Source organism: Perca flavescens, chromosome 23 (genome assembly GCF_004354835.1).
Source record: "Perca flavescens isolate YP-PL-M2 chromosome 23, PFLA_1.0, whole genome shotgun sequence".
Classification (NCBI taxonomy): Eukaryota; Metazoa; Chordata; class Actinopteri; order Perciformes; family Percidae; genus Perca; species Perca flavescens.
In genome coordinates, this window is record NC_041353.1 from 35,159 (window position 1) to 62,500 (window position 27,342).

Below are 27,342 nucleotides of genomic sequence, written 5' to 3' on the forward strand. Positions count from 1 at the left end.
TGTCATATCAGGGAGCAAGTTTCTGGAATAGCATTCCACTGTCAGTGAGGGAAAGCACAAGTCTTTCTCTCTTTAGGAGTCATTTAAAAGTGTGGTTGAGGGACATACAAACATGTGATCATGTTTAGTTAATCATTATTTATCAGACTTAAAACAGAGTTAGTGTATCATAAAAAGGGACACAGTTATTAGTGCAATATGGGTTGTGCAATAAGTGTCAGTATAACATGGTTTGTGCTATAGGGGTCAGTGTAATGTGGGTCAGTGCAACATAGAATGGTGTAATATGGATCCGTGTAATATCAGGACAGTTTGTGGTTTGTTCACTATAGTCGATGCTTTCCTGTTTTCTATATGTCCCTTGTTGTCCACTCTTGTTGTTATTGTTTGTTCTAACATGATGTGATCGCTGTTCTTGTCATTGTCTCTTTGTATATAGTCTGCATATAGTGTCTCTGTATGTATTTATTAATTTGTGTGTAACACCAACCTGCCAGGGGGTCTGCACATGGAAATTAGCCTAAGGCTATAATCTGGCATATTTACATTTGTGAAAATGTTCATTAATATGTATTGTCCCCCTTTTCAAATAAATAAATAATTACACAGACACCAAGGCTACGTTCACACCACAAGTCTGAATGCTTAATTCAGATTTTATTGCTCAGATCTGATGTTTTGTTTGGCTGTTCACATGACCTTTTAAAATGTGGCCTATATCAGATTCCAGTGTGAACTGTTTGCGGTTTCGAACTGACCCGCATGCCCAAAAGATCAATACCGATGACATCAGACGCAGCATGCTGCTGCTCTAAAGTTAAGGAGGTCATGGAGGAAGGAAGCATTTTGGCTTTTGTTTCTAAATGTTTGTCCCTGTTCTTCCATTTTGTTTACTATCTTTTCAAAAACGGAGCAGTTACGGTATGATCCTTGTAGATTTGATTGAATTGAAGTATCTCCCCACACACTAATGAGGTCTAATCCCTCCCTCTCCCTCCATCTTGCTCCATCACTGTTCTCCATGTTGTAGCCCTGGTCTAGTTTGTAATCTAACTGTCTGTGTCTATAGGACTAACTCCCACTGGAGCTTCACTGGGACAAGTGTTGATGTAGATTGATGTAGAAGTCTCATCAAATCCTCCTTGGTAGTTCACACGTTGAAACAAATCAGACCTGGGTCTGATTTAGGACCACATATGGAAGTGGTCTACATCAGACTTGGGTCTGATTTAGGACCACATATGGAAGTCTGATCTGATTTGAGTGTTCACACTGACCTGGTCACTGGAGCCAACCTCGTTATAATGTGTTTATTAGATGTTGTTGTTGCCTTTAATCTAAACTAAGATGTTCTTCATGAACACATTATCATATTTACATGTTGTTTTGTCAGAAATCATCAGAGTCTACAGAGAATATTTCTATCCAAACTCTTTCAGTTGTGTTCAGTTTAACAGGATGTAACTTCAGACGATTGGGCTCCATGATGCTTAGGCTATTCCTTGTGATGTAACTAACTTTGGCAATAAACTCTTGTCTGATTCTGATAACTTAATCATGTTAACAGACACATAGACTTGCATGTTTTTCCTCCACAGCTTTATTGATTAAATACATTCAAATATAAATATACAAGATGTAAACACGTAGCCTACTCAAAATAAGTATCCAGAGACAATAATATGAATTTAACATAATAAGTAATAAGTATGCAGAGGGCGATAATTAAACAATGTGAATAATGTTTATGATGGAGTTCTGTGAGAAATGTTCCCATCGTCATCACAGAGTGGAACTAATGTTCCTGGCGGTGTTTCCTGTCGGCAGAGGATCCTGGTTGCACGCGGGAAGCCAGTGCTTTGAGATGGCGGTCGACACACAGACCGTGTAGCTTCAGATCGTGCAGCGTGTTGGAGAACTTTCTGCCTTATAATCTCAGCGCTATGGAGGGGGGCAAACCGAACCTGACCCTGGTCTACCAGGCGGTCCAGGCCCTGTACCACGACCCGGACCCGACCGGGAAGGAGCGAGCCTCGGTGTGGCTCGGAGAGCTCCAGAGATCGGTAAGAACCGGGAACCCCGGGGGGACCGGCGGGACCGGCGGGGGATGCTCCGGGGGTCTGAGGGGGGTCTACACCGGTCTGTCTGCACCGGGTTTTAACATTTTACCACATAAATACAGAACGGGAGAACTGCGCATGCGCAGAGACGCAGCGCAGGTTCCCGTTAGCATCATAGCTAAGCTACGCTGGCTAAATGAATGGATCAAAACACAAACTGTTAGCGTCATTAGCTTCGTTAGCTTCCTGCTAACTGTTAATAAGTTGTTCATCTGTGGGTTTAATTCCACGATGTGTTTCTGTTTCCCATTCAGACCGAGTTTACTGCGTGTTTTAGTCCCGGAGGCCTGTTAGCATGTTAGCCTGTTAGCACGGTAACACGGCTCATGTAAAGTTGAGTTTCTGACTTAATGAAACGAGTCATACAGGTGAAGTTAGTGGCGCTGCCTTGTACCGGTCTCCGCCCGCACAGGCAGCACATTTATGTGTATGTATGTATGTGTATATATATATATATATATATATATATATATATATATATATATATATATATATATGAAATATAATACATGTATGTTTAGAATGGGTTACTGAGGATCAGCTTCACGTGATCAGACAGGATGTCACGTTGGTAATGAAGGAGTGTTCAGGTGTTGCAGCTGACGTCACTGTGTCGAGTTCAAATTGTGTTAGGGTTAGTATTGTTGGTATCAGACTGTGTGTGTGTTATCCAAAGCGACTAACAATTGATCTATATATGTCAGAGGTAACACACCTCTGGAGTAACTAGGGGTTAAGTGCCTTGCTCAGGGACACATTGGTTGATGTATCACAGTGGGAATCAAACCCACGTCTCCCTCACCAAAGGCATGTGTCATATCTACTGCGTGGTGTGTGTGTTGGTTTCAGGGCGGGGCAGTAAGTGTTCAGGTTTCTCAGCTGTTCACACACTTCTCTGATCATCTGATCTGGTTCAGCAGATTCTGAAGCAGCGTCCTGATTGGCTGATAGAAGTGTGTTTACAGACCCTGGATCAGTTCAAACGACATTACTGCTGATTGAACATGTTTCTGCAGGACCGCGTGTTGAATATTTGATAAAAAGATAACTTGTAACAAATAATCAGATATTAAAGTGTTCTCACTTCTGATAAAACTCAACAAAATTAGTTTAAACTGATTAAAGTAAATCAGGGCTTGACATTAACTTTGTCCTTCGGACAAGTACATTTACATTTCACTTGTCCATGAACAAAAGTCACTTGTCCGGGTAAAGATTAATCATTTTATAATTTTTTTGTGTTTTGCTAATGCAGAATTTGAAGAAACCATTGAATGCATCCAAACACTATCAACATCAATAAAATTCAGTTTAAACAGTAGAAACAAACGTGTCCCAAGAACAGATTTCCCCTTCAACAAGAAAAAAGGATCTCCAGACTCATAATACAAAGTAATATGTTGCACGCCGGTGTGCAGAAGTTAATATATTGAGATTCTAAGTGAATATTTTAAAGTTTCTCAGTACTTTCAGATTCCTAGTCAATATTCTAAGTTACTATGTCAATATATTGAGATATTTTGAGATATTGAGTCAATATATTGAGATTGTAAGTCAATATTTTGAATGTTCTCATTGCTTTGAGATTCTTAGTCAATATTCTGAGTTACTAAGTCAATATATTGAGATACTGAACCAATATGTTGAGTTACTAAGTCGATATATTACGATACTAAGCCAATATATTGAGATTAAGTCAATATTTTATAGTTTCTCATTACTTTGATATTCTTTGTTTATATTCTGAGATACTGAGTCAATATATTGAGATACTAATTCAATATTTTGACCAGAGGTAGTGGTGACTTGAACTTATACTATATCTAAAATAATTTTGTAGACATAACAATGGATTTCGCCACTAAATGTTGGTGTCAACGTGTTTTTTTTTTTTTCTTTCTACAATTTCACTTACCAAGGGATCCTTTAAAAAGGTGTAGCTACTTTACAGTTGATTATTACCTGATACTTAATCCGCTACAAACGAGTAGCGGAGCAGCTAGTAACGTTACGAGGCAGAGAGCCAGCCGTCAAGAGACAAATTAACTTCATGCTTCATCCGCACAAAGCACACTTCTATCGCCACGAGTGACAGCTTTATTCGGCTCGTTTTCTGTGAACGATGTGGGGACGGGGTAACGTTAAAGTGTAGTTAGCATGCTAACGTTAGCTAACTAACACCGGCTGCCTGGCTTGCTGGTTTCGCCGTGCTTTCATGCTGTATCGCTTACAGAGAATGAGCTGAACAGCGGGCTGGGTCTAACGTCAGCGGGCTGGGTCTAACGTCAGCGGGCTGGGTCTAACGTCAGCGGGCTGGGTCTAACGTCAGCGGGCTGGGTCTAACGTTAGTTAATGTATTTGTTTCTCACCAGGAAATGACGAGCGGAATGAGGTGACTACAGTCTCTCAAAACCTGATGAAAACATGTTTCAGTGAACTATTTTAGTACAATATGAGATCGGATTCTGAACGGCCGCCATGACAGTCCAGGTCTGAATATCCGGAGAAAACAAAACCATGTGACGCATTCGCCCAATCAGCTGCCGGTTTTCATTTCTTGGGCGACATTACAGATTAGCGCCGCCTGCTGTTATGGAGGTGTATTACATCTCGTCTCCTCTCGTCTTTTTGATGTGTCCCGAGGCAGTTTTTTGGACCTCGGGGACGCGACTGATCATATCGACGGGGTTTTCTGTCAACGGTCCGCCGTCGGCTATATGTGTCTACACCTTAACGTGTGTATTGAGCCAGCTGAGATCACCATGGTGATAATAAACCAGTTGTGGGAGATGGTTCAGGGTCAGTGTGTCTGAAGGAGAACCAAACCAAGGGATCAGGGCTGGGTCATCTGCTCTAAGGCTGGGGACCCAAGGAGGTCCCTCTCACTTGGTCTATATCCACGGCGTTACACTCCAGGTTTGCTCCGCCAGATGTTCCACCAGATGTCCGTCCTTTAGGGTGTAGACACATATAGCCGACGGCCGACCGTTGACAGAAAACCCCGTCGATATGATCAGTCGCGTCCCCGAGGTCCAAAAAACTGCCCCAGAACAGACCAAAAAGACGAGACGTAATACATCTCTATAACAGCAGGTGGCGCTAATCTGTAATGTTGCCCAAGAAATGAAAACCGGCACCTAATTGGACGAACGCGTCACATGGGTTGGTTTTCTCCAGAAATCAGAGCCTGTTCACTCCCTATCTCACTATTAGCCCCATTGTACCAACCCGGAATTTTCCCGAGAGTGGAAGTTCTCCCCTTATTAGACATTCTCTTCCAGAAATTCAGACCTGGACTGTCATGGCGGTATTAAAAGGTAGTAAATCAAATTAGTAAAAATTAAGGCCATTAAAAGGTATTAATCACCATTTTACAAGGTATTAATTTTTTGAATATTTTTTTTGCAAACTGAGTTGCCCTTTTGATTTATTATGTCTATTTAAGTTGATCTTGTAAAGTTTGTGTGATATTTTATCTTATCCCACATCGGGTGATAACCTATCTTAGCCTGACAAGCCCACACCCAGATGTTTGGTCTGGGTCTGACCCACACCCAGATGTTGGGTCTGGGAGCTCACCATTGGCTGGGCTCAATCCGAGGGGCGGGATAAACAGTTGTCTTTCAAATTCCCTCTGCACGCTACAACCAACCAGAACAACAAAGAAGGTAGCCAAGCTAGTTAATAGATTAAACTTTTGCCGTATCCGGTCGGCCAAACTCCGAACACATCTTCCTTTTTTAAGAATGACTTCAGTGGCGCTCTTTGTTCTTTTCTCAAAGAAAAGCTGAACTCCAAGTCTTCAGTCTCGGCCAAAGCCGATTCCAAAGACCGCGGTTCTCCAGCAGCAGCAGCTTTGTTTTCAACTTGTTTGTATCCCACAAAGATGACCAGAGATCCTGAGTATAGTGCAAACGTTCCTCCAGGGCAGGCAGTTGGTAGGTGGCCTCTCAGCTGGTAAGAACATCTTGTATAGGGACAGTAGAAGTGGAAGGGTTCTTCAGATTGATTGATGACATGTGTTAGCGGTAGGGTTGGGCAACGACTCTGATTCTAATTCTTTCTTTCGATTCCAGTTCTCATCGATTCTTGATTCCGATTCTTTGAGTATAGAGTTCAAACAGGTCACATGCTTATTTCACAAATAAGAGGAAAGTTTTATTTTGATTCAAAGGTGGGTTACAGTTTGACGGGGCTTTTTCAACGTAAAATAAAGCCCCACTAGAGCGCCGCTAACTGAGCTCCATGCCTGCAACACAACAAGCGCCTGGCCGCTATGGAAACCAAAACTGGTGCATGTTAAATCTGGAACCCGTGATCAGATTTGAAACCAAATCCTCCAAACGATTCCAATAAAGAAACTATTCCGATGGAATCGGTTCTCGATGGCCAACCCTAGTTAGCGGTCATAACAGTGTAGAAGTTGCTTTTCTGTTTTCTTGTATTTCATTTGCCTCTGTTGACTTTCCCTATCTGCGTTGTTCTATTGGCCAAGAGTGTGTAGTTTTATAAATCTCAAACTCTGTTTAATGGTTAGAAAACGTATTGCCGTATAAACCTGTAACTCACTGGCATGCTGGTTTTAATAAATATTGAGAAGGTATTAAAATGGTATTAAAAGGTATTGAATTTACCTCCAGGATTTCTGTATATACCCTGACTGTCTCTGTGTCGGGGTTCTAACCTCCGGTGGATTTGTGAGGACTATGGTTAACTGCTCCTCAGATCTCTGCAGGGTAAATCCAGACAGCTAGCTAGACTATCTGTCCAATCTGAGTTTTCTGTTGCACGACTAAAACTACTTTTGAACGTCCACGTTCCACCAGAACCAGTTCCTTCCTGAGACTATTTAGCAGAGGCTCCGTGGCTCCGTCCGGAGCTTAGCCCCGCCCACAGTGTGATTGGTTTAGAGAAATGTCACTAAACCAGAGCACGTTGTTCTCCCATCCAGGAATGCTGTGTGGACTAGCCAGACCGTCCTCTGCAGAGCTGTGTAATACACACGTTGTTAAACACACTCGGAGAGTTATGTCTTAGTTTAAGAAAATATCAGCAGAAAGCTGCACTTTAGAATAAATAACCTCACTTCCTGTACAGGTGCTCAGGTGTAATGACATCACTTCCTATGTTGTGTAGATGTAATGACATCACTTCCTGTGTTGTGTAGATGTATGCGTGGGAGATCTCGGACCAGCTGCTGCAGCTCAAACAGGATGTGGAGTCGTGTTATTTTGCTGCTCAGACGATGAAGATGAAGATCCAAACCTCCTTCTTCGAGCTTCCTCCAGAGACCCACAATGCACTGCGAGACTCACTGCTGACCCACATCCAGAACCTCAAAGACCTGTCGCCCATCATCGTCACCCAGGTAACCGTCTGATCTGGTCACCGTGGGGACGTACGTAGCTACGTGTAGATACCGACCCTCTCAAACGAGACGCAGACAGCAACAGCTGTGATTGGCCCGCTCGGCCGTGGCTTGGTAGCGTTGCATTTCCTGGTTCTCCTTCTCCAGAAACACATGAGATCAAGGAGAGGGTTAACTTCTCCTGCTACAGACACACACTCACAGACACACACTCACGCAGACACACACAGACACACACACACACACACACACACACACACACACACGTAGAAAGAACAGGGGAGACACTTGTTTCTCTCAATATGACTCTAGAGTCGCTACTCACTCTGAAGATAATCACCATCACTCTCTCACTCACTCTACCACATGCAGACACACACACACACGCATTCAGATACACACACACACACGCAAACAGACAGACACACAACACACACACACATTCAGACACACACACACACAGGCTGGCTATTCTCTTAAAGCGATGCGCTAGAACAGTGCAGACACCAGTATAAACTTGAGGCCATGTACGTCGGCTACGGAGAAAGCTCTGCTTCAAGTCTCCGCAGAACCATAAAACAGACTTAACTCTGACTCAGCAGGTCATACACATGACTCAGCAGGTCAGACGCATGACTCAGCAGGTCATACACGTGACTCAGCAGGTCAGACGCATGACTCAGCAGGTCGGACGCGTGACTCAGCAGGTCGGACGCGTGACTCAGCAGGTCGGACGCGTGACTCAGCAGGTCGGACGCGTGACTCAGCAGGTCATAAACTATGATATCGTCCATCGGCACAACCCTAACGACTTGTGAACATCTCTGCGTCCTGCAGTGTAAACCTTCTGTGTCTGTAACAGCAGTTTCATGTTTCACTTCCTCGGTGTAATAAACGGTCAATAATAATAATAATAAACGGGCAGAAAGGTTCCTCCTGTGTGTGTGTGTTTTATGTTCCCGAGCTGAAGACGGAACCATGACGACATAAAGATGCTTCCAGCGCTGCAGCAGGAAGTGTTTTCTAACCGGTTTGTTGCATCATCTTCTGCAGGAAACCAGACGTTTACAACAGAGTCCATACGAGGAGGAAGTTACTAGTTTATATCTGCTTGATGTTTGTTATTTCTACAGTAAATTAATTATTTGTTCTGTCCTCAGCTGGCTCTAGCCATCGCTGACCTCGCTCTCCAGATGGCCTCGTGGAAAGGATGTGTTCACACACTCATAGAAAAGTAAGAATTCACACAACTAAACAACTGAAACTTGTTACATAAAGGACACTTGGGCTGAAACAGGAACTACAAATATGGCCAGCACATCAGTCAGCAGAGAACGCTTAAATCTTCCAGTTTTCCTGGCTCAAAACGGGCCAATAAGCATCAAAGACTTCATTTCCTGCATTCTGACACACAAACGTCTTTATTTATGTCAAGGAAAACAAAATTCTGTAACTGTTTTCCCAAGGAGCACATTTTTTACTTACAGAAGGTTACTGTTACTGTACAATAATACAATAGTTATACACACATAGTATATACAAACATTATGAAGTGCAATGCTTTCTATTTTTAAAATAGCCTACATTGGAGGCTGTAGATCAATACATTTTCAATGATGTTGAATATACAGTAGTGGTGTAACGATTCAGCGTGCATGTGAACTGCAGATTATTGCTAAGTTTAACCATCAGAGTGTGAAACTTCAGCAGAGAGACGGAGCTGCAGCCTGTTCAGGGACTCAGGGACCCATGTGGTTTTCATGCTTACTCCCGTACGGCTGGCATCAGGTGTTAAAACCAAGCAGTGGGGGGAGGTCCCCCCCCCCCCTGAAATGGAATTGACACTTCCCTGCAACACAAACTAATATATTTACTCACCTCTATTCACACACAATGAGGCATATTCTCAGTTCTGATTGAACTGTATTTTTTGAGTTACTATATAGGCCAACTTTGATCTTGATATATAGGCTAAGGATTATGTAGCAAATAACAATAACCCCACTATTAATTACATTATTTTAATGCGGTGTAACTAATCCAGCATGTAAATAATGCACCTCAAATATAAACGTGAGCAATCGCTATTATATCGAATTAACAGCTATGTGCAATTTAGAACAGTTTAGGTGAAGAATACAAACAACGAAAATGCAGCCCTATTTCTGATACTGTGGGGGACAGAAATGTTGGCGTGGGGGACCGACCTGGTCAAATCAAGATAGAGGAAACGCTCCAAGCGTCCTCTGAGCCGACGGAGCGGCAGAGCGCCCACCATTAAACACTAAATGTTGATGATTGATTGTAGACGTGAAGTTAGTCTCTCTGCTCCGCCAGATAAACAGTCTGATGGCATCACACCTGCAGGGAGCTCAAACACAACATCAGTTGGATCTCTCTTCTCTGACTCCGCTGTCTGTGTTTCCGCCCCTCCCAGGTACAACAACGACATCAGCTCCATGCCCTTCCTCATAGAGATCCTCACCGTGCTGCCCGAGGAAGTCCACAGTCGCTCTCTACGGATCGGAGCCAATCGGAGGACAGAAATCATCGAGGATCTGGCGTATTACTCCAGCACGGTGGTCACACTGCTGGTGAGAAACCTCTCCGCCTCTCTGCTTCCTCTGTCTGGACTACACACACACACACACACACACACACACATTTTAGGGGAAGTTCTGCCTGCTGCTTCTGAAATATGTTTATTTGAGATTTCCAGGTTTTAATTTGCTCTAATGTCAGACAGTGAGTTGTTTTATTGTGGAAACAGCAGGGACAATGATCACAAAGTGTGATACATTACATATTCTATAAATTAGGGCTGTGGATCTCTCCCTGATAGGACGATCTGATACGTATCTAGATAGGTGGGCTACGGTACGGTTCAGGGACGACGCCCTTTAATCTGGAATCATTCAGTGCAAATAGATTTCATGATGAAACGATTTGTGTGTGTGTGTGTGTGTGTGTGTGTGTGTGTGTGTGTGTGTGTGTGTGTGTGTGTGTGTGTGTGTGTGTGTGTGTGGACCTAACCCTGTGTGTGTGCGCAGACCTAACCCTGTGTGTGTGCGCAGACCTAACCCTGTGTGTGTGCGCAGACCTAACCCTGTGTGTGTGCGCAGACCTAAACCTGTGTGTGTGCGCAGACCTAAACCTGTGTGTGTGCGCAGACCTAAACCTGTGTGTGTGTGCAGACCTAAACCTGTGTGTGTGCGCAGACCTAAACCTGTGTGTGTGTGCAGACCTAAACCTGGCTCTGATTGTGTTGCTGTGTTTTAGACTTCGTGTGTGGAGAAGACGGGGAACGATGAGAAGATGCTCATCAAGGTGTTTCGCTGTCTGGGCAGCTGGTTCAACCTGGGAGTCCTGGACAGCAACTTCATGGCCAGCAACCAGCTGCTCATGGTGCTCTTCCAAGTCCTGGTGAGTCTTTATCCTCTTCTAATTCCTGTTTACATCACACTCTGTTTGATCCCCGTCTTCCAAGTCCTAGTGAGACTCACACTTCACCTGTGTTAGAAACTGTCCCCTATCACAGAAATGGTTCCCTATATAGCAGCGGTTTTTGAATTCTCCGTGGTTTTTTTCATCCACTTTAAAATACCCACAGTGCACTTCTAATCTGAGCGTACATACTATGTACCCTACATATTACTCCCGTCTACCACAATGCAACGTGCTTGTGTTTTACCGGCAGACTCACCACAGCCTAAACCAGTCTTTAACCTTTGACTGCAGTATCAACAGCTGTGTTCTGTGTGGAAGTGACACGTTTCCTTCTGTTTTTGTCTCTGCAGCAGAGGGATGAAACCCCGACCAACCTGCATGAGGCGGCGTCGGACTGCGTGTGCTCGGCGCTCTACGCCATCGAGAACGTGGACACGCACCTGCCGCTAGCGCTGCAGCTGTTCCAGGGCGTCCTGACGCTGGAGACGGCGTATCACATGGCCGTGGCCCGGGAAGACCTCGACAAGTGAGGAGACAAACTGCTGTTAACGTGTTTTTCAGTGTAGATCACTGTGGGTCACTGTGGGTCTCTGTTAGCGGTCACTGTAGATCACTGTGGATCTCTGTGGGTCTCTGTAGATCACTGTGGATCTCTGTAGATCACTGTGGATCTCTGTGGGTCTCTGTAGATCACTGTGGATCTCTGTAGATCACTGTGGGTCTCTGTAGATCACTGTGGATCTCTGTGGGTCTCTGTAGATCACTGTGGATCTCTGTGGGTCACTGTGGATCTCTGTGGGTCTCTGTAGATCACTGTGGATCTCTGTGGGTCACTGTGGATCTCTGTGGGTCTCTGTAGATCACTGTGGGTCTCTGTAGATCACTGTGGATCTCTGTTGTTTCTCTGTTAGCGGTCACTTAATGCTCCTTTCTGTGTGCAGAGTGCTGAACTACTGCCGCATCTTCACCGAACTCTGCGAGACGTTTCTGGAGACGACGGTCAGGAGTCCAGGCCAGGGGATGGGAGACCTGCGCACGCTGGAGCTGCTGCTCATCTGTGCAGGACACCCACAGTATGAGGTAAACAACTACACCCTAACACCCCAAACTACCACAACACCCGCAGTATGAGGTAAACAATTACACCATAACACCCCAAACTACCACAACACCCGCAGTATGAGGTAAACAACTACACCCTAACACCCCAAACTACCACAACACCCGCAGTATGAGGTAAACAATTACACTATAACACCCCAAACTACCACAACACCCGCAGTATGAGGTAAACAACTACACCCTAACACCCCAAACTACCACAACACCCGCAGTATGAGGTAAACAATTACACCATAACACCCCAAACTACCACAACACCTGCAGTATGAGGTAAACAATTACACCATAACACCTCAAACTACCACAACACCCGCAGTATGAGGTAAACAATTACACCCTAACACCCCAAACTACCACAACACCTGCAGTATGAGGTAAACAATTACACCATAACACCCCAAACTACCACAACACCCGCAGTATGAGGTAAACAACTACACCCTAACACCCCAAACTACCACAACACCCGCAGTATGAGGTAAACAACTACACCATAACACCCCAAACTACCACAACACCCGCAGTATGAGGTAAACAATTACACCCTAACACCCCAAACTACCACAACACCCGCAGTATGAGGTAAACAATTACACCATAACACCCCAAACAACCACAACACCTGCAGTATGAGGTAAACAATTACACCCTAACACCCCAAACTACCACAACACCCGCAGTATGAGGTAAACAATTACACCATAACACCCCAAACAACCACAACACCTGCAGTATGAGGTAAACAATTACACCCTAACACCCCAAACTACCACAACACCTGCAGTATGAGGTAAACAATTACACCATAACACCCCAAACTACCACAACACCTGCAGTATGAGGTAAACAATTACACCCTAACACCCCAAACTACCACAACACCCGCAGTATGAGGTAAACAATTACACCATAACACCCCAAACAACCACAACACCTGCAGTATGAGGTAAACAATTACACCCTAACACCCCAAACTACCACAACACCTGCAGTATGAGGTAAACAACTACACCCCAAACTACCACAACACCTGCAGTATGAGGTAAACAATTACACCATAACACCCCAAACAACCACAACACCTGCAGTATGAGGTAAACAATTACACCATAACACCCCAAACTACCACAACACCTGCAGTATGAGGTAAACAATTACAACACAGTAACATTAAAACTACAAGGCCTACCCTCTGATGATAATCCTGTCTGTGTTCTGGTTCTGGTTCTGACCCAGGTGGTGGAGATCTCCTTTAACTTCTGGTACCGTCTGGGAGAACATCTGTATAAAATAAACGACGCGGCTCTCCACAACATATTCCGACCGTACATCCAGAGACTCCTGCACTGTTTGGCCCGGCACTGTCAGCTCGACCCCGACCACGTAAGTCACCTGATCAAACCCTCACACACACCTTCACCAGTCACACACACACACACACACACACACACACACACCAGTCACACACACACCTTCACCAGTCACACACACACCTTCACCAGTCACACACACACACCTTCACCAGCCTTTCACACACACACACACACACACACACACACACACACACACACACACACACACACACACCTTCACCAGCCTCACACACACACACCTTCACCAGCCTCACACACACACACCTTCACCAGCCTCACACACACACACACACACACACACACACACACACACACACACACACACCTTCACCAGCCTCTCACGGGCACACACACACACACACACACACACACACACACAAACACACACACACACACACCAGTCACCAGTCACTCACCTTTATCATTGAGATAACTATCTGATACTTTTATCTAATCTAAAATCCACAGTTTGTTTCTGTCCAATAGGAGGGTTAGGGTTATATCTGTGTATGGCGGTAACTGTGGAAACTATTTCTGTCCAACAGGAGGGGATCCCCGAGGACACCGATGATTTTGGGGAGTTCAGGATGAGAGTCTCAGACCTCGTTAAAGACGTAATTTTCCTGGTTGGATCCATGGAGTGTTTCTCTCAGGTAACTTTACTTTAAATCCAAAGGTATCAACAAGAAAAGGCTGATTTCTGTTTGAACATGTTGATGGATTCTTTTCTTAAATGTTGTCTTCTTTCTGCTCAGTTATGTTCTACTTTATAAAGACGTTCTGTTGTTCTCTCAGTTATATTCTACTTTCTAAAGACGTTCTGTTTTCTGTTATATTCTACTTTCTAAAGACGTTCTCTGTTGTTTTCTCAGTTATATTCTACGTTAAAAGAAGGGAATCCTTCCTGGGAAGTGACGGAAGCTGTTCTTTTCATCATGGCTGCAATCGCTAAAAGTGTTGATCCGTGAGTATCTGAAGATGGGCTCATTGTCATAAATCTGTTCTCCAGATCCAGAAGAACACAAACATGTTGGTGGTGGTTCTGTAGATCTAGAACAACACAGAAACATGTTGGTGGTGGTTCTGTAGATCTAGAAGAACACAGAAACATGTTGGTGGTGGTTCTGTAGATCTAGAAGAACACAGAAACATGGTGGTGGTCTCTGTCTGATTATCCCGTCTGGATCTTGTCCCTCCAGAGAGAACAACCCAACGCTGTCCGAGGTGTTACAGCAGGTGGTCTTACTCCCAGAAACCGTCCACATGGCCGTTCGCTTCACGAGCATCGAGCTGGTCGGAGAGATGAGCGAAGTCGTGGACAGAAACCCCAGATTCCTCGGTACCACTTTCTGATTTCTGCTTCACACTGATGTGTTTATGCTTTACTGTTTCTACAGGTCCAGACCTGCATGTGGGGTTTACCTGGCTATAGAAATGTTAGTTACTTCCTGTTGCTGCTGCTGCAGTTAGTGATGCTCAGGTGGGAGAGAACACGGAACCTGGAGCTGTTTTTGTTAAACTGCTCAAATCACAAAAGCAACTGAAGATTCCTTGGAGAGCACCGACCGATCGCACAATGTTACCCAAAGTCCACCCTGTGATTCAGGTCATCATTAAGGAAGTTTGTTTCTCTACTCAATCTTCAGTGTTTCCTTTAGGATTTTGTTTTAGCAGTGGGGGCAAGTCTGTCCGAACAACCTACACTTAGAACGGACCCACCACGCTGATGTTTTTGGTGGAGCTGTTGGTTTAATAGTCGACTCGGAAGAAAGCAAACGTTTTGACGATAAACTACATCAACACAACAGTATGTGGAGTTAAACTGGACCGGTCCAATAACCTCTGACTACTTCTACTGGTTGTTAAACTGGACGGGTCCAATAACCATTGACTACTTCTACTTGTTGTTAAACTGGACCGGTCCAATAACCTCTGAATAGTTCTACTGGTTGTTAAACTGGACCGGTCCAATAACCTCTGACTACTTCTACTGGTTGTTAAACTGGACGGGTCCAATAACCATTGACTACTTCTACTTGTTGTTAAACTGGACCGGTCCAATAACCTCTGAATAGTTCTACTGGTTGTTAAACTGGACGGGTCCACTAACCACTGACTACTTCTACTGGTTGTTAAACTGGACCGGTCCAATAACCTCTGAATAGTTCTACTGGTTGTTAAACTGGACGGGTCCAATAACCTCTGAATAGTTCTACTTGTTGTTAAACTGGACCGGTCCAATAACCTCTGAATAGTTCTACTTGTTGTTAAACTGGACGGGTCCAATAATCTCTGAATAGTTCTACTTGTTGTTAAACTGGACGGGTCCAGTAACCTCTGAATAGTTCTACTGGTTGTTAAACTGGACCGGTCCAATAACCTCTGAATAGTTCTACTGGTTGTTAAACTGGACCGGTCCAATAACCTCTGAATAGTTCTACTGGTTGTTAAACTGGACCGGTCCAATAACCTCTGAATAGTTCTACTGGTTGTTAAACTGGACCGGTCCAATAACCTCTGAATAGTTCTACTGGTTGTTAAACTGGACCGGTCCAATAACCTCTGAATAGTTCTACTGGTTGTTAAACTGGACCGGTCCAGTAACCTCTGAATAGTTCTACTGGTTGTTAAACTGGACCGGTCCAATAACCTCTGAATAGTTCTACTGGTTGTTAAACTGGACGGGTCCACTAACCACTGACTACTTCTACTGGTTGTTAAACTGGACCGGTCCAATAACCTCTGAATAGTTCTACTGGTTGTTAAACTGGACGGGTCCAATAACCTCTGAATAGTTCTACTTGTTGTTAAACTGGACCGGTCCAATAACCTCTGAATAGTTCTACTTGTTGTTAAACTGGACCGGTCCAATAACCTCTGAATAGTTCTACTGGTTGTTAAACTGGACCGGTTGAATAGTTCTAAAAACTGGACCGGTCCAGTAACCTCTGAATAGTTCTACTGGTTGTTAAACTGGACCGGTCCAGTAACCTCTGAATAGTTCTACTGGTTGTTAAACTGGACCGGTCCAATAACCTCTGAATAGTTCTACTGGTTGTTAAACTGGACCGGTCCAATAACCTCTGAATAGTTCTACTGGTTGTTAAACTGGACCGGTCCAATAACCTCTGAATAGTTCTAAAACTGGACCTGAATAACCTCTGAATAGTTCTACTGGTTGTTAAACTGGACCGGTCCAATAACCTCTGAATAGTTCTACTGGTTGTTAAACTGGACGGGTCCACTAACCACTGACTACTTCTACTGGTTGTTAAACTGGACCGGTCCAATAACCTCTGAATAGTTCTACTGGTTGTTAAACTGGACGGGTCCAATAACCTCTGAATAGTTCTACTTGTTGTTAAACTGGACCGGTCCAATAACCTCTGAATAGTTCTACTTGTTGTTAAACTGGACGGGTCCAATAACCTCTGAATAGTTCTACTTGTTGTTAAACTGGACGGGTCCAGTAACCTCTGAATAGTTCTACTGGTTGTTAAACTGGACCGGTCCAATAACCTCTGAATAGTTCTACTGGTTGTTAAACTGGACCGGTCCAATAACCTCTGAATAGTTCACAACCGCGACTAAAGTTTTTGTACAGCCCTATTTCTGATAACGTGGCAGCAGATATTTTGCCATGGTGGGCCGCCACTACAAAATCAACATAGATGAAACACTGATCTTGCACTTTTATTTCAAATATTCACTTTGAAAATCTTATGAAGGAGTTTCCAATTTTCCATCGCACTCTTTGAAATTCTGTTCTTCCTGTTGAACTTGGTAATGCATCACAGTTTTACCTCCTAACCCTCTCTGTATGTGAAGCTTTCTGTTCAATCAGTTATTTTGGAATACATTTTATGCAAAATTGAAATGCAAATGGTATGCAAAAAGTGTTCTGGTATTGGCATCATATTGGCAAATAACTATATTCAGGTAACGTAATCCGAACTGAAAAAGTGGATCAGTGGATCTCTATTCAAGCCCTGATTGGCTGCTGTGTGGGATCAACCAAGAGATCCACATGGATCACTTAGTGGCCGACTGTCGCTGAAAGCTTTGGGTGGGTGGGGGTGGGTCTGGTCTGGTCTGGTCTTTATGGTCCTGTTTGTCTTCCAGACCCGGTGTTGAACTACCTGATGAAAGGTCTCCGAGAGAAACCTCTGGCGTCTGCAGCAGCGAAGGCGATCCACAACATCTGCTCGGTGTGCAGAGACCACATGGCTCAGCACTTCCAGGGCCTGCTGGACATCGCCCGCGCCCTGGACTCCTTCGCCCTGTCCACCGAGGCTGCTGTGGGGCTGCTCAAAGGTACGCTACACTTGTACACACCTGTGGGGCTGCTCAAAGATATGCTACACCTATACACACCTGTGGGGCTGCTCAAAGGTACGCTACACCTATACACACCTGTGGGGCTGCTCAAAGGTACGCTACACCTATACACACCTGTGGGGCTGCTCAAAGGTACGCTACACCTGTACACACCTGTGGGGCTGCTCAAAGGTACGCTACCCCTATACACACCTGTGGGGCTGCTCAAAGGTACGCTACCCCTATACACACCTGTGGGGCTGCTCAAAGGTACGCTACCCCTATACACACCTGTGGGGCTGCTCAAAGGTACGCTACCCCTATACACACCTGTATTGACATCATCAGGGCCGTGCTGCGCTGTCCCAGTCTAACCCGGGTTACAGCAGCACCTGTACAGGTGCAGCTTTGTCCTCCAAAAGATAACGTCACACATTGGTCAGTGGACGCTGAACCAGTGGTTTCTAGGCAACCAAAATGTTCCACTTAACTTTGCTGAAGTCAAAATATTCAGACGTTTTTCTCGTAAAATTGGAGAAAAGGGAAAAATGAGCTTTGACTTCACTTTACAGACCCAGTATTATACAGTGTGGTGACATGATGTCCCAGTGATGTCACCGTGTGTGTGTGTGTGTGTGTTTACCTGTGCAGGTACAGCTCTGGTTCTGGCTCGGCTTCCTCTGGAGAAGATCGCCGAGTGCCTCAGTGACCTCTGTGCCGTTCAGGTCATGGCTCTGAAGAAGGTCAGTCCGAGTATTTAAACGGCTGCGACCACCAGGAACCAAACATCCAGACTAAACCCAGACTCTGTGTTTTCTTCCAGCTTTTGTCTGAGGAATCTACCAACGGTAAATCAGCTGATCCCACCGTGTGGCTGGACCGCCTGGCTGTTATCTTCAGGTGAGTTTACCTGCAGTCACATCTAAACCTTTATTTAAACCAACAGGAAACACGCTGATGCATTCTGTTTGTTTCTCCTTCAGACACACGAACCCCATCGTAGAGAACGGACAGACGCACCCCTGTCAGAAAGTCATTCAGGAGGTAAAACACACACACACACACACACACACACACACACACACACACACACACACCCTTCTTAATAAATAGCCTAATCATGCTACGTACCTGTAGAAACCTCAGATATGTTATGTCATACCTGTAGATTAGATGTATATATGAACATGTCTCCTGTAGATTAGATGTATATGTGAACATGTCTCCTGTAGATTAGATGTATATATGAACATGTCTCCTGTAGATTAGATGTATATGTGAACATGTCTCCTGTAGATTAGATGTGTGTATATATATATATATATATATGTCTCCTGTATTAGATGAACATGTCTCCTGTAGATTAGATGTATATATGAACATGTAGATTAGATGTATATATGAACATGTCTCCTGTAGATTAGATGTATATGTGAACATGTCTCCTGTAGATTAGATGTATATGTGAACATGTCTCCTGTAGATTAGATGTATATGTGTGTCTCCTGTATATATATATATATATATATTAGATGTATATATATATATATATATATATATATATATATATATATATATATATATATATATATATATATACATGTCTCCTGTAGATTAGATGTGTGTATATATATATATATGAACATGTCTCCTGTAGATTAGATGTGTGTATATATATATATATGAACATGTCTCCTGTAGATTAGATGTGTGTGTGTGTGTATATATATATATATATATATATATATATATATATATATATATATATATATATATATATCATGTCTCCTGTAGATTAGATGTATATGTGAACATGTCTCCTGTAGATTAGATGTATATATGAACATGTCTCCTGTAGATTAGATGTGTGTATATATATATATATATATATATATATATATATATATATATATATATATATATATATATGAACATGTCTCCTGTAGATTAGATGTATATGTGAACATGTCTCCTGTAGATTAGATGTGTGTATATATATATATATATATATATGAACATGTCTCCTGTAGATTAGATGTGTATATGAACATGTCTCCTGTAGATTAGATGTATATATGAACATGTCTCCTGTAGATTAGATGTATATATGAACATGTCTCCTGTAGATTAGATGTATATATGAACATGTCTCCTGTTGTGTGCTGCAGATCTGGCCCGTTCTGTCCGAGACTCTGAACACTCACCAGGCTGATAACCGGATCGTGGAGCGCTGTTGTCGCTGTCTCCGGTTCGCTGTGCGATGTGTCGGGAAAGGCTCCGCCTCCCTGCTGCAGCCGCTCGTCACACAGGTAGACACACCTGCACTGCTTACTGTCTAGTATCGGTTGTAGGAGCACTGATTGGATGAGCAGTTAGTGATGTTAAAGTGTTATTGATCAGTCACTCATCTGTTAGTTCAATTCATAAAAAACACTTCCACTCCCTGCAGGAGAAAAGAAATATAAAGTATTTACCTACCTGTCCATGTGTTAGTTTGAAACAGGTGTGTGTCTGTGTGTGTGTGTGTAGATGGTGAGTGTGTACCAGGTGTACCCCCACTCCTGCTTCCTGTACCTGGGCAGCATCCTGGTGGACGAGTACGGCATGGAGGACGGCTGCAGGCAGGGACTGCTCGACATGCTGCAGGTAAAACAACACCTACTTTTATTAGTAGTATTATTATTAGTAGTATTATTAGTAGTATTTGTATAGATAAACAAACAGCTGCAGGTTAACTCCAGCAGTTTGTTTCCGAGCCGCGTCTTCGTAGAAAGGTTTTAAATTAGTCCTATAAAGCTATGGTCTCGTATTGGTCGCAGCTTCCTGAATGAGATGGTATCGTGTCAGACTTTAGGATATCAGTACATAATGTATCTATGGATATAATATGATTGACCTCCCTGATGCTGCTGTTCCTCCAGGCTCTGTGCATGCCGACCTTCCAGCTGTTGGAACAGCAGAACGGTCTGAGGAATCATCCCGACACCGTGGACGACCTGTTCAGACTGGCCACCAGGTGAGTCACATGACCCGTTCAGACTGGCCACCAGGTGAGTCACATGACCTGTTCACACTGGCCACCAGGTGAGTCACATGACCTGTTCAGACTGGCCACCAGGTGAGTCACGTGACCCGTTCACACTGGGTGATAAATCTGTTGCTAAGTACTAATCCCACACTGTGAAAATACTGTTACAGTAAAAGTCCTGCAGTGAAAATGTAACTTAAGTTCCAGTGTGAGTGTAGTTAAGACAGGAAACCTAATGCAGATACAGTGAGGTACCAGCTGGCTCACACACACCGTCATCCCAGAGCCTGCGACCCCGTGTCCCGCTGCGGTGGCCAGTCATGTGACGCTGCGGTGGCCAGTCATGTGACCGAGTTGTCGGTGTGTTTTGAGGTGGTGTAAGAGTCCCAAACAGGAAACATCACTGCCTCTATCTCTGCCACAAGAAAGATTTAAAACACCAAACACAAGCTGTGAACAGTTCCCTCAGTCCCTCTGTCTCTTTTCTTCGTCTGTCTCCGGGAAATGAAGCTGCCTTCAAGTGCACTCGGAAACATTGTCCACTTTGGTCTCTGATTTGTCCCTGTGTGTGTGTGTGTGTGTGTGTGTGTGTGTGTGTGTGTGTGTGCCTCTGTGTGTGTCTCTGTGCGTGTCCAGGTTCGTCCAGAGGAGTCCTGTCACTTTACTCAGCAGCAGCATCATCGTTCATATCATCCAGTGCGCCATCGCTGCCACCTCGCTGGACCACCGAGACGCAAACTGCAGCGTCATGAAATTCGTCCGAGACCTGATCCACACCGGGGTCGCTAACGATGTGAGTCAGCACAAAGACTCAAACGGAAGTTCACTGAGACACTGTTCAACAGTCTCCCTGTAGAAATTACATGATTGCATTACATGTCATTTAGCTGACGCTTTTATTCAAAGCGACTTACAATTAAGTGCTTTCAACTGTGAAGGTCCAAACTCCAGACAACAAGTAGTAAGAGCCAGAACATTAGCTTTAAATAAGCAAAGCTCCAAAGAGACAGATGAAGGTACAGGTTCAAGGTTGTTTTTGTTTATCCGAGGTGTAGTCTGAAGAGATGTGTTTTTAGCCTTCGGTGGGACATGTGTAGGCTTTCGGCCATCCTGATGTCGATAGGGAGCTCGTTCCACCATTTGGGAGCCAGGACAGTGAACAGTCGGGATTTCGTTGAGTGATTAGTTTCAAGCGAGTTGGCTGATGCAGAGTGGGGGGGTTGGGGTAAAAATAGATTTTTATTAGTGGTTATAAAATAACGAGTTCCGACTACAAGTTCAAACCTATCAAATGTAATCGCAGTAATAACTCTGAGACGGACGTTCCCTCGTTCCCTCGTTGTCAGAGTCTGAGACTTTCTGGTCTTCAGTTAGTCGTCTTCTTCTATTTAAGATACTCGCCGGTCACGTGTCTCTAAAACTCAGATCAGATCATTCAAGAAGCATTCTCCGACGGCAGGAACATACGTTACGTGTGATATTAACCTGACCCGTTGGCTCATGGTAAACTCTGCTGGGGACAGTCTAATACCTGAAACGGTCTGTCCTCCGTCCTCCACCAACAGGACAACCTTTCTCTCCTGTGTCCTGTCTCTTCTTCCCTGTCTCCCTTCCCCTGTCTCCTGTCTTCTGTCCTCTGTGTCTCCTCCCTCCTGTGTCCTGTCTCCTCCCTCCTGTGTCCTGTCCCCTCCCTCCTGTGTCCTGTCTCCTCCCTCCTGTGTCCTGTCTCCTCCCTCCTGTGTCCTGTCTCCTCCCTCCTGTGTCCTGTCTGCTCTCTCCTGTGTCCTGTCTCCTCTCTCCTGTGTCCTGTCTCCTCTCTCCTGTGTCCTGTCTCCTCTCTCCTGTGTCCTGTCTGCTCTCTCTTGTGTCCTGTCTGCTCTCTCTTGTGTCCTGTCTCCTCTCTCCTGTGTCCTGTCTGCTCTCTCTTGTGTCCTGTCTCCTCTCTCCTGTGTCCTGTCTCCTCTCTCCTGTGTCCTGTCTGCTCTCTCCTGTGTCTTGTCTCTTCTTCCATGTCTCCTGTCCCCTGTGATTCCTCTCCCCTGTCCGCTGTGACTCCTCTCCCCTGTGTCCTGTCTCCTGTCCTCTGTGTCTCCTCCCTCCTGTGTCTCCTCCCTCCTGTGTCTCCTCCCTCCTGTGTCCTGTCTCCTGTGTCCTTTAAACTAAACTCTTGTGTGTCCTGTGTCTCCTTCAGCATGAGGAGGACTTTGAGCTGAGGAAGCAGCTGATTGGCCAGGCCATGGAGCAGCACGCCCAGCAGCTGGTGACTCAGCTGATGCACTCGTGTTGCTTCTGTCTGCCGCCGTACACGCTGCCAGACGTCGCCGAGGTGCTCTGGGAGGTCATGCTGTTCAACCGGCCGGTCAGTACAGACACACAGCTACAGACACTACAGACACACAGCTACAGACACACAGCTACAGACACTACAGACACACATCTACAGACACTACAGACACACATCTACAGACACTACAGACACACATCTACAGACACTACAGACACACATCTACAGACACACATCTACACACATCTACAGACACACATCTACAGACACTACAGACACACATCTACAGACACACATCTACACACACACATCTACAGACACACATCTACAGACACTACAGACACACATCTACAGACACACCTCTACAGACACACCTCTACAGACACACATCTACAGACACTACAGACACATCTACAGACACACATCTACAGACACTACATACACACATCTACAGACACACATCTACAGACACTACAGACACACATCTACAGACACTACAGACACACATCTACAGACACTACAGACACACATCTACAGACACTACAGACACACATCTACACACATCTACAGACACACATCTACAGACACTACATCTACAGACACACATCTATAGACACTACAGACACACATCTACAGACACTACAGACACACATCTACAGACACACATCTACAGACACTACAGACACACATCTACAGACACACATCTACACACATCTACAGACACACATCTACACACACTACAGACACACATCTACAGACACACATCTACAGACACTACAGACACACATCTACAGACACTACAGACACACATCTACAGACACACATCTACAGACACTACAGACACACATCTACAGACACTACAGACACACATCTACAGACACACACACATCTACAGACACTACAGACACACATCTACAAACACTACAGACACACATCTACAGACACTACAGACACACATCTACAGACACTACAGACACACATCTACAGACACTACAGACACACATCTACAGACACTCCAGACACACAGCTACAGAAACTACAGACACTACAGACACACATCTACAGACACTGGGAGGTCATCTACAGACAGGCCGTGAGACACACATCTACAGACACACATCTACAGACATTCCAGACACACATCTACAGACACACATCTACAGACACTACAGACACACATCTACAGACACACATCTACAGACACTACAGACACACATCTACAGACACTACAGACACACATCTACAGACACTACAGACACACATCTACAGACACACATCTACACATCTACAGACACACATCTACAGACACTACAGACACACATCTACAGACACACATCTACAGACACTACAGACACACATCTACAGACACTACAGACACACATCTACAGACACTACAGACACACATCTACAGACAGACACACATCTACAGACACTACAGACACACATCTACAGACACTACAGACACACATCTACAGACACACATCTACAGACACACATCTACAGACACTCCAGACACACATCTACAGACACTACAGACACACATCTACAGACACACATCTACAGACACACATCTACAGACACTACAGACACACATCTACAGACACTACAGACACACATCTACAGACACTACAGACACACATCTACAGACACACATCTACAGACACTACAGACACACATCTACAGACATTCCAGACACACATCTCTACACACACAGACACACATCTACAGACTACAGACACACATCTACAGACACACGTCTACAGACACTGCAGACACACATCTACAGACACTGCAGACACACATCTACAGACACTACAGACACACATCTACAGACACACATCTACAGACACACATCTACAGACACTGCAGACACACATCTACAGACACTACAGGCACACATCTACAGACACTACAGACACACATCTACAGACATTACAGACACACATCTACAGACACACATCTACAGACACTACAGACACACATCTACAGACACTACAGACACACATCTACAGACACTACAGACACACATCTACAGACATTACAAACATCTACAGACACACATCTACAGACACACATCTACAGACACACATCTACACACACATCTACAGACACTACAGAAACACATCTACAGACACTACAGACACACATCTACACACATCTACAGACAAACATCTACAGACACATCTACAGACACTACACACAATTACAGACACATCTACAGACACTGCAGACACACATCTACAGACACTGCAGACACACATCTACAGACACTGCAGACACACATCTACAGACACTACAGACACACATCTACAGACACTACAGACACACATCTACAGACACTACAGACACACATCTACAGACACTACAGACACATCTACAGACACTACAGACACACATCTACAGACATTACACACATCTACAGACACACATCTACAGACACACATCTACAGACACACATCTACAGACACACATCTACAGACACACATCTACACACACACATCTACAGACACTACAGACACACATCTACACACATCTACAGACACACATCTACAGACACATCTACAGACAGTACGCACAATTACAGACACATCTACAGACACTACACACATCTACAGACACACATCTACAGACACTGCAGACACACATCTACAGACACTACAGACACACATCTACAGACACTACAGACACACATCTACAGACACTACAGACACACATCTACAGACACTACAGACACACATCTACAGACACTCATCTACAGACACTCATCTACAGACACACATCTACAGACACTACAGACACACATCTACAGACACTACAGACACACATCTACAGACACTGGGAGGTCATGCTGTTCAACAGGCCGGTGAGTACAGACACACATCTACAGACATTCCAGACACGCATCTACAGACACACATCTACAGACACACATCTACAGACACTACAGACACACATCTACAGACACTATAGACACACATCTACAGACACTATAGACAGACATCTACAGACACTACAGACACACATCTACAGACACAAATCTACAGACACTACAGACACACAGCTACAGACACACAGCTACAGACACTCATCTACAGACACTACAGACACACATCTACAGACACTCCTGACACACATCTACAGACACTCCAGACACACAGCTACAGAAACTACAGACACACATCTACAGACACTACAGACACTGGGAGGTCATGCTGTTCAACAGGCTGGTGAGTACAGACACACATCTACACACCTACAGACGCACATCTACAGACACACATCTACAGACACTACAGACACACCTCTACAGACACACATCTACAGACACTGGGAGGTCATGCTGTTCAACCGGCCGGTGAGTACAGACAAACTGGCCTACAGACAAACATCTGGTTTACAGACAAACTGGCCTACAGGCAAACATCTGGCCTACAGGCAAACATCTGCCCAGGTGTGTTAATAGACCAGGAAAGTCGCTGGCTCGTTGGCTAACGTTAGCTTGCTAATCCTACACTGGTAACGGAGAATTAGCCCACCAAGGGGCTTTCCTACGATGGGACCGCAGTGTGTGATTGGAACATTAAGTTCTTATATTTTACTAATTTAGAGGCCGGCCGGCTGTATTTAGGGCTAACCCTGGAGCGGGAAACAATCCCAGAATGCATTGCCCGGCTGCTTCCAGGTGTGTTGCTGTCTGTCCACATGTAAATAATGACATAAGTAAGTGTATATAATAAGTGTGTGTTGTGTGTTTCAGACGTTCTGTCGCTGGTTAGAAAACGCTCTGAAAGGGTTACCCAAGGAGACGTCTGGAGGGGCCGTGACCGTCACTCACAAACAGCTGACGGACTTCCACAAACAGGTCACCAGGTGAGACACTGTACACACTGTACACAAACAGGTCACCAGGTGAGACACTGTACACACTGTACACACTGTACACAAACAGGTCACCAGGTGAGACACTGTACACAAACACAACCAGGTCACCAGGTGAGACACTGTACACACAGTACACACTGTACACAAACAGGTCACCAGGTGAGACACTGTACACAAACACAACCAGGTCACCAGGTGAGACACTGTACACACTGTACACAAACACAAACGGGTCACCAGGTGAGACACTGTACACAGACACAACCAGGTCACCAGGTGAGACACTGTACACACTGTACACAAACACAAACGGGTCACCAGGTGAGACACTGTACACACTGTACACAAACAGGTCACCAGGTGAGACACTGTACACAAACACAACCAGGTCACCAGGTGAG

The 27,342-nt window shown here is 44.7% G+C and overlaps 1 protein-coding gene across 1 annotated transcript in view; it reads left to right on the top strand.

Moving 5' to 3' along the window:
* Positions 1–1,785: 1,785 nt before the first annotated feature.
* tnpo3 (transportin 3) overlaps positions 1,786–27,342 on the top strand; it is a 32,113-nt gene continuing 6,556 nt past the window's right edge. Inside the window, exons 1-21 of the mRNA XM_028571100.1 lie at positions 1,786–2,063; positions 7,288–7,488; positions 8,649–8,722; positions 9,926–10,082; positions 10,768–10,911; positions 11,286–11,461; positions 11,877–12,015; positions 13,294–13,440; positions 13,976–14,083; positions 14,303–14,394; positions 14,630–14,769; positions 17,553–17,744; positions 18,399–18,490; positions 18,571–18,647; positions 18,731–18,791; positions 19,916–20,056; positions 20,277–20,393; positions 20,669–20,763; positions 21,412–21,568; positions 22,967–23,134; positions 26,817–26,929. Of these exons, the coding sequence (XP_028426901.1) occupies positions 1,944–2,063; positions 7,288–7,488; positions 8,649–8,722; positions 9,926–10,082; positions 10,768–10,911; positions 11,286–11,461; positions 11,877–12,015; positions 13,294–13,440; positions 13,976–14,083; positions 14,303–14,394; positions 14,630–14,769; positions 17,553–17,744; positions 18,399–18,490; positions 18,571–18,647; positions 18,731–18,791; positions 19,916–20,056; positions 20,277–20,393; positions 20,669–20,763; positions 21,412–21,568; positions 22,967–23,134; positions 26,817–26,929 (2,711 nt within the window). The 5' untranslated portion in view covers positions 1,786–1,943. The remainder of the gene's footprint in view (positions 2,064–7,287; positions 7,489–8,648; positions 8,723–9,925; positions 10,083–10,767; positions 10,912–11,285; positions 11,462–11,876; positions 12,016–13,293; positions 13,441–13,975; positions 14,084–14,302; positions 14,395–14,629; positions 14,770–17,552; positions 17,745–18,398; positions 18,491–18,570; positions 18,648–18,730; positions 18,792–19,915; positions 20,057–20,276; positions 20,394–20,668; positions 20,764–21,411; positions 21,569–22,966; positions 23,135–26,816; positions 26,930–27,342) is intronic.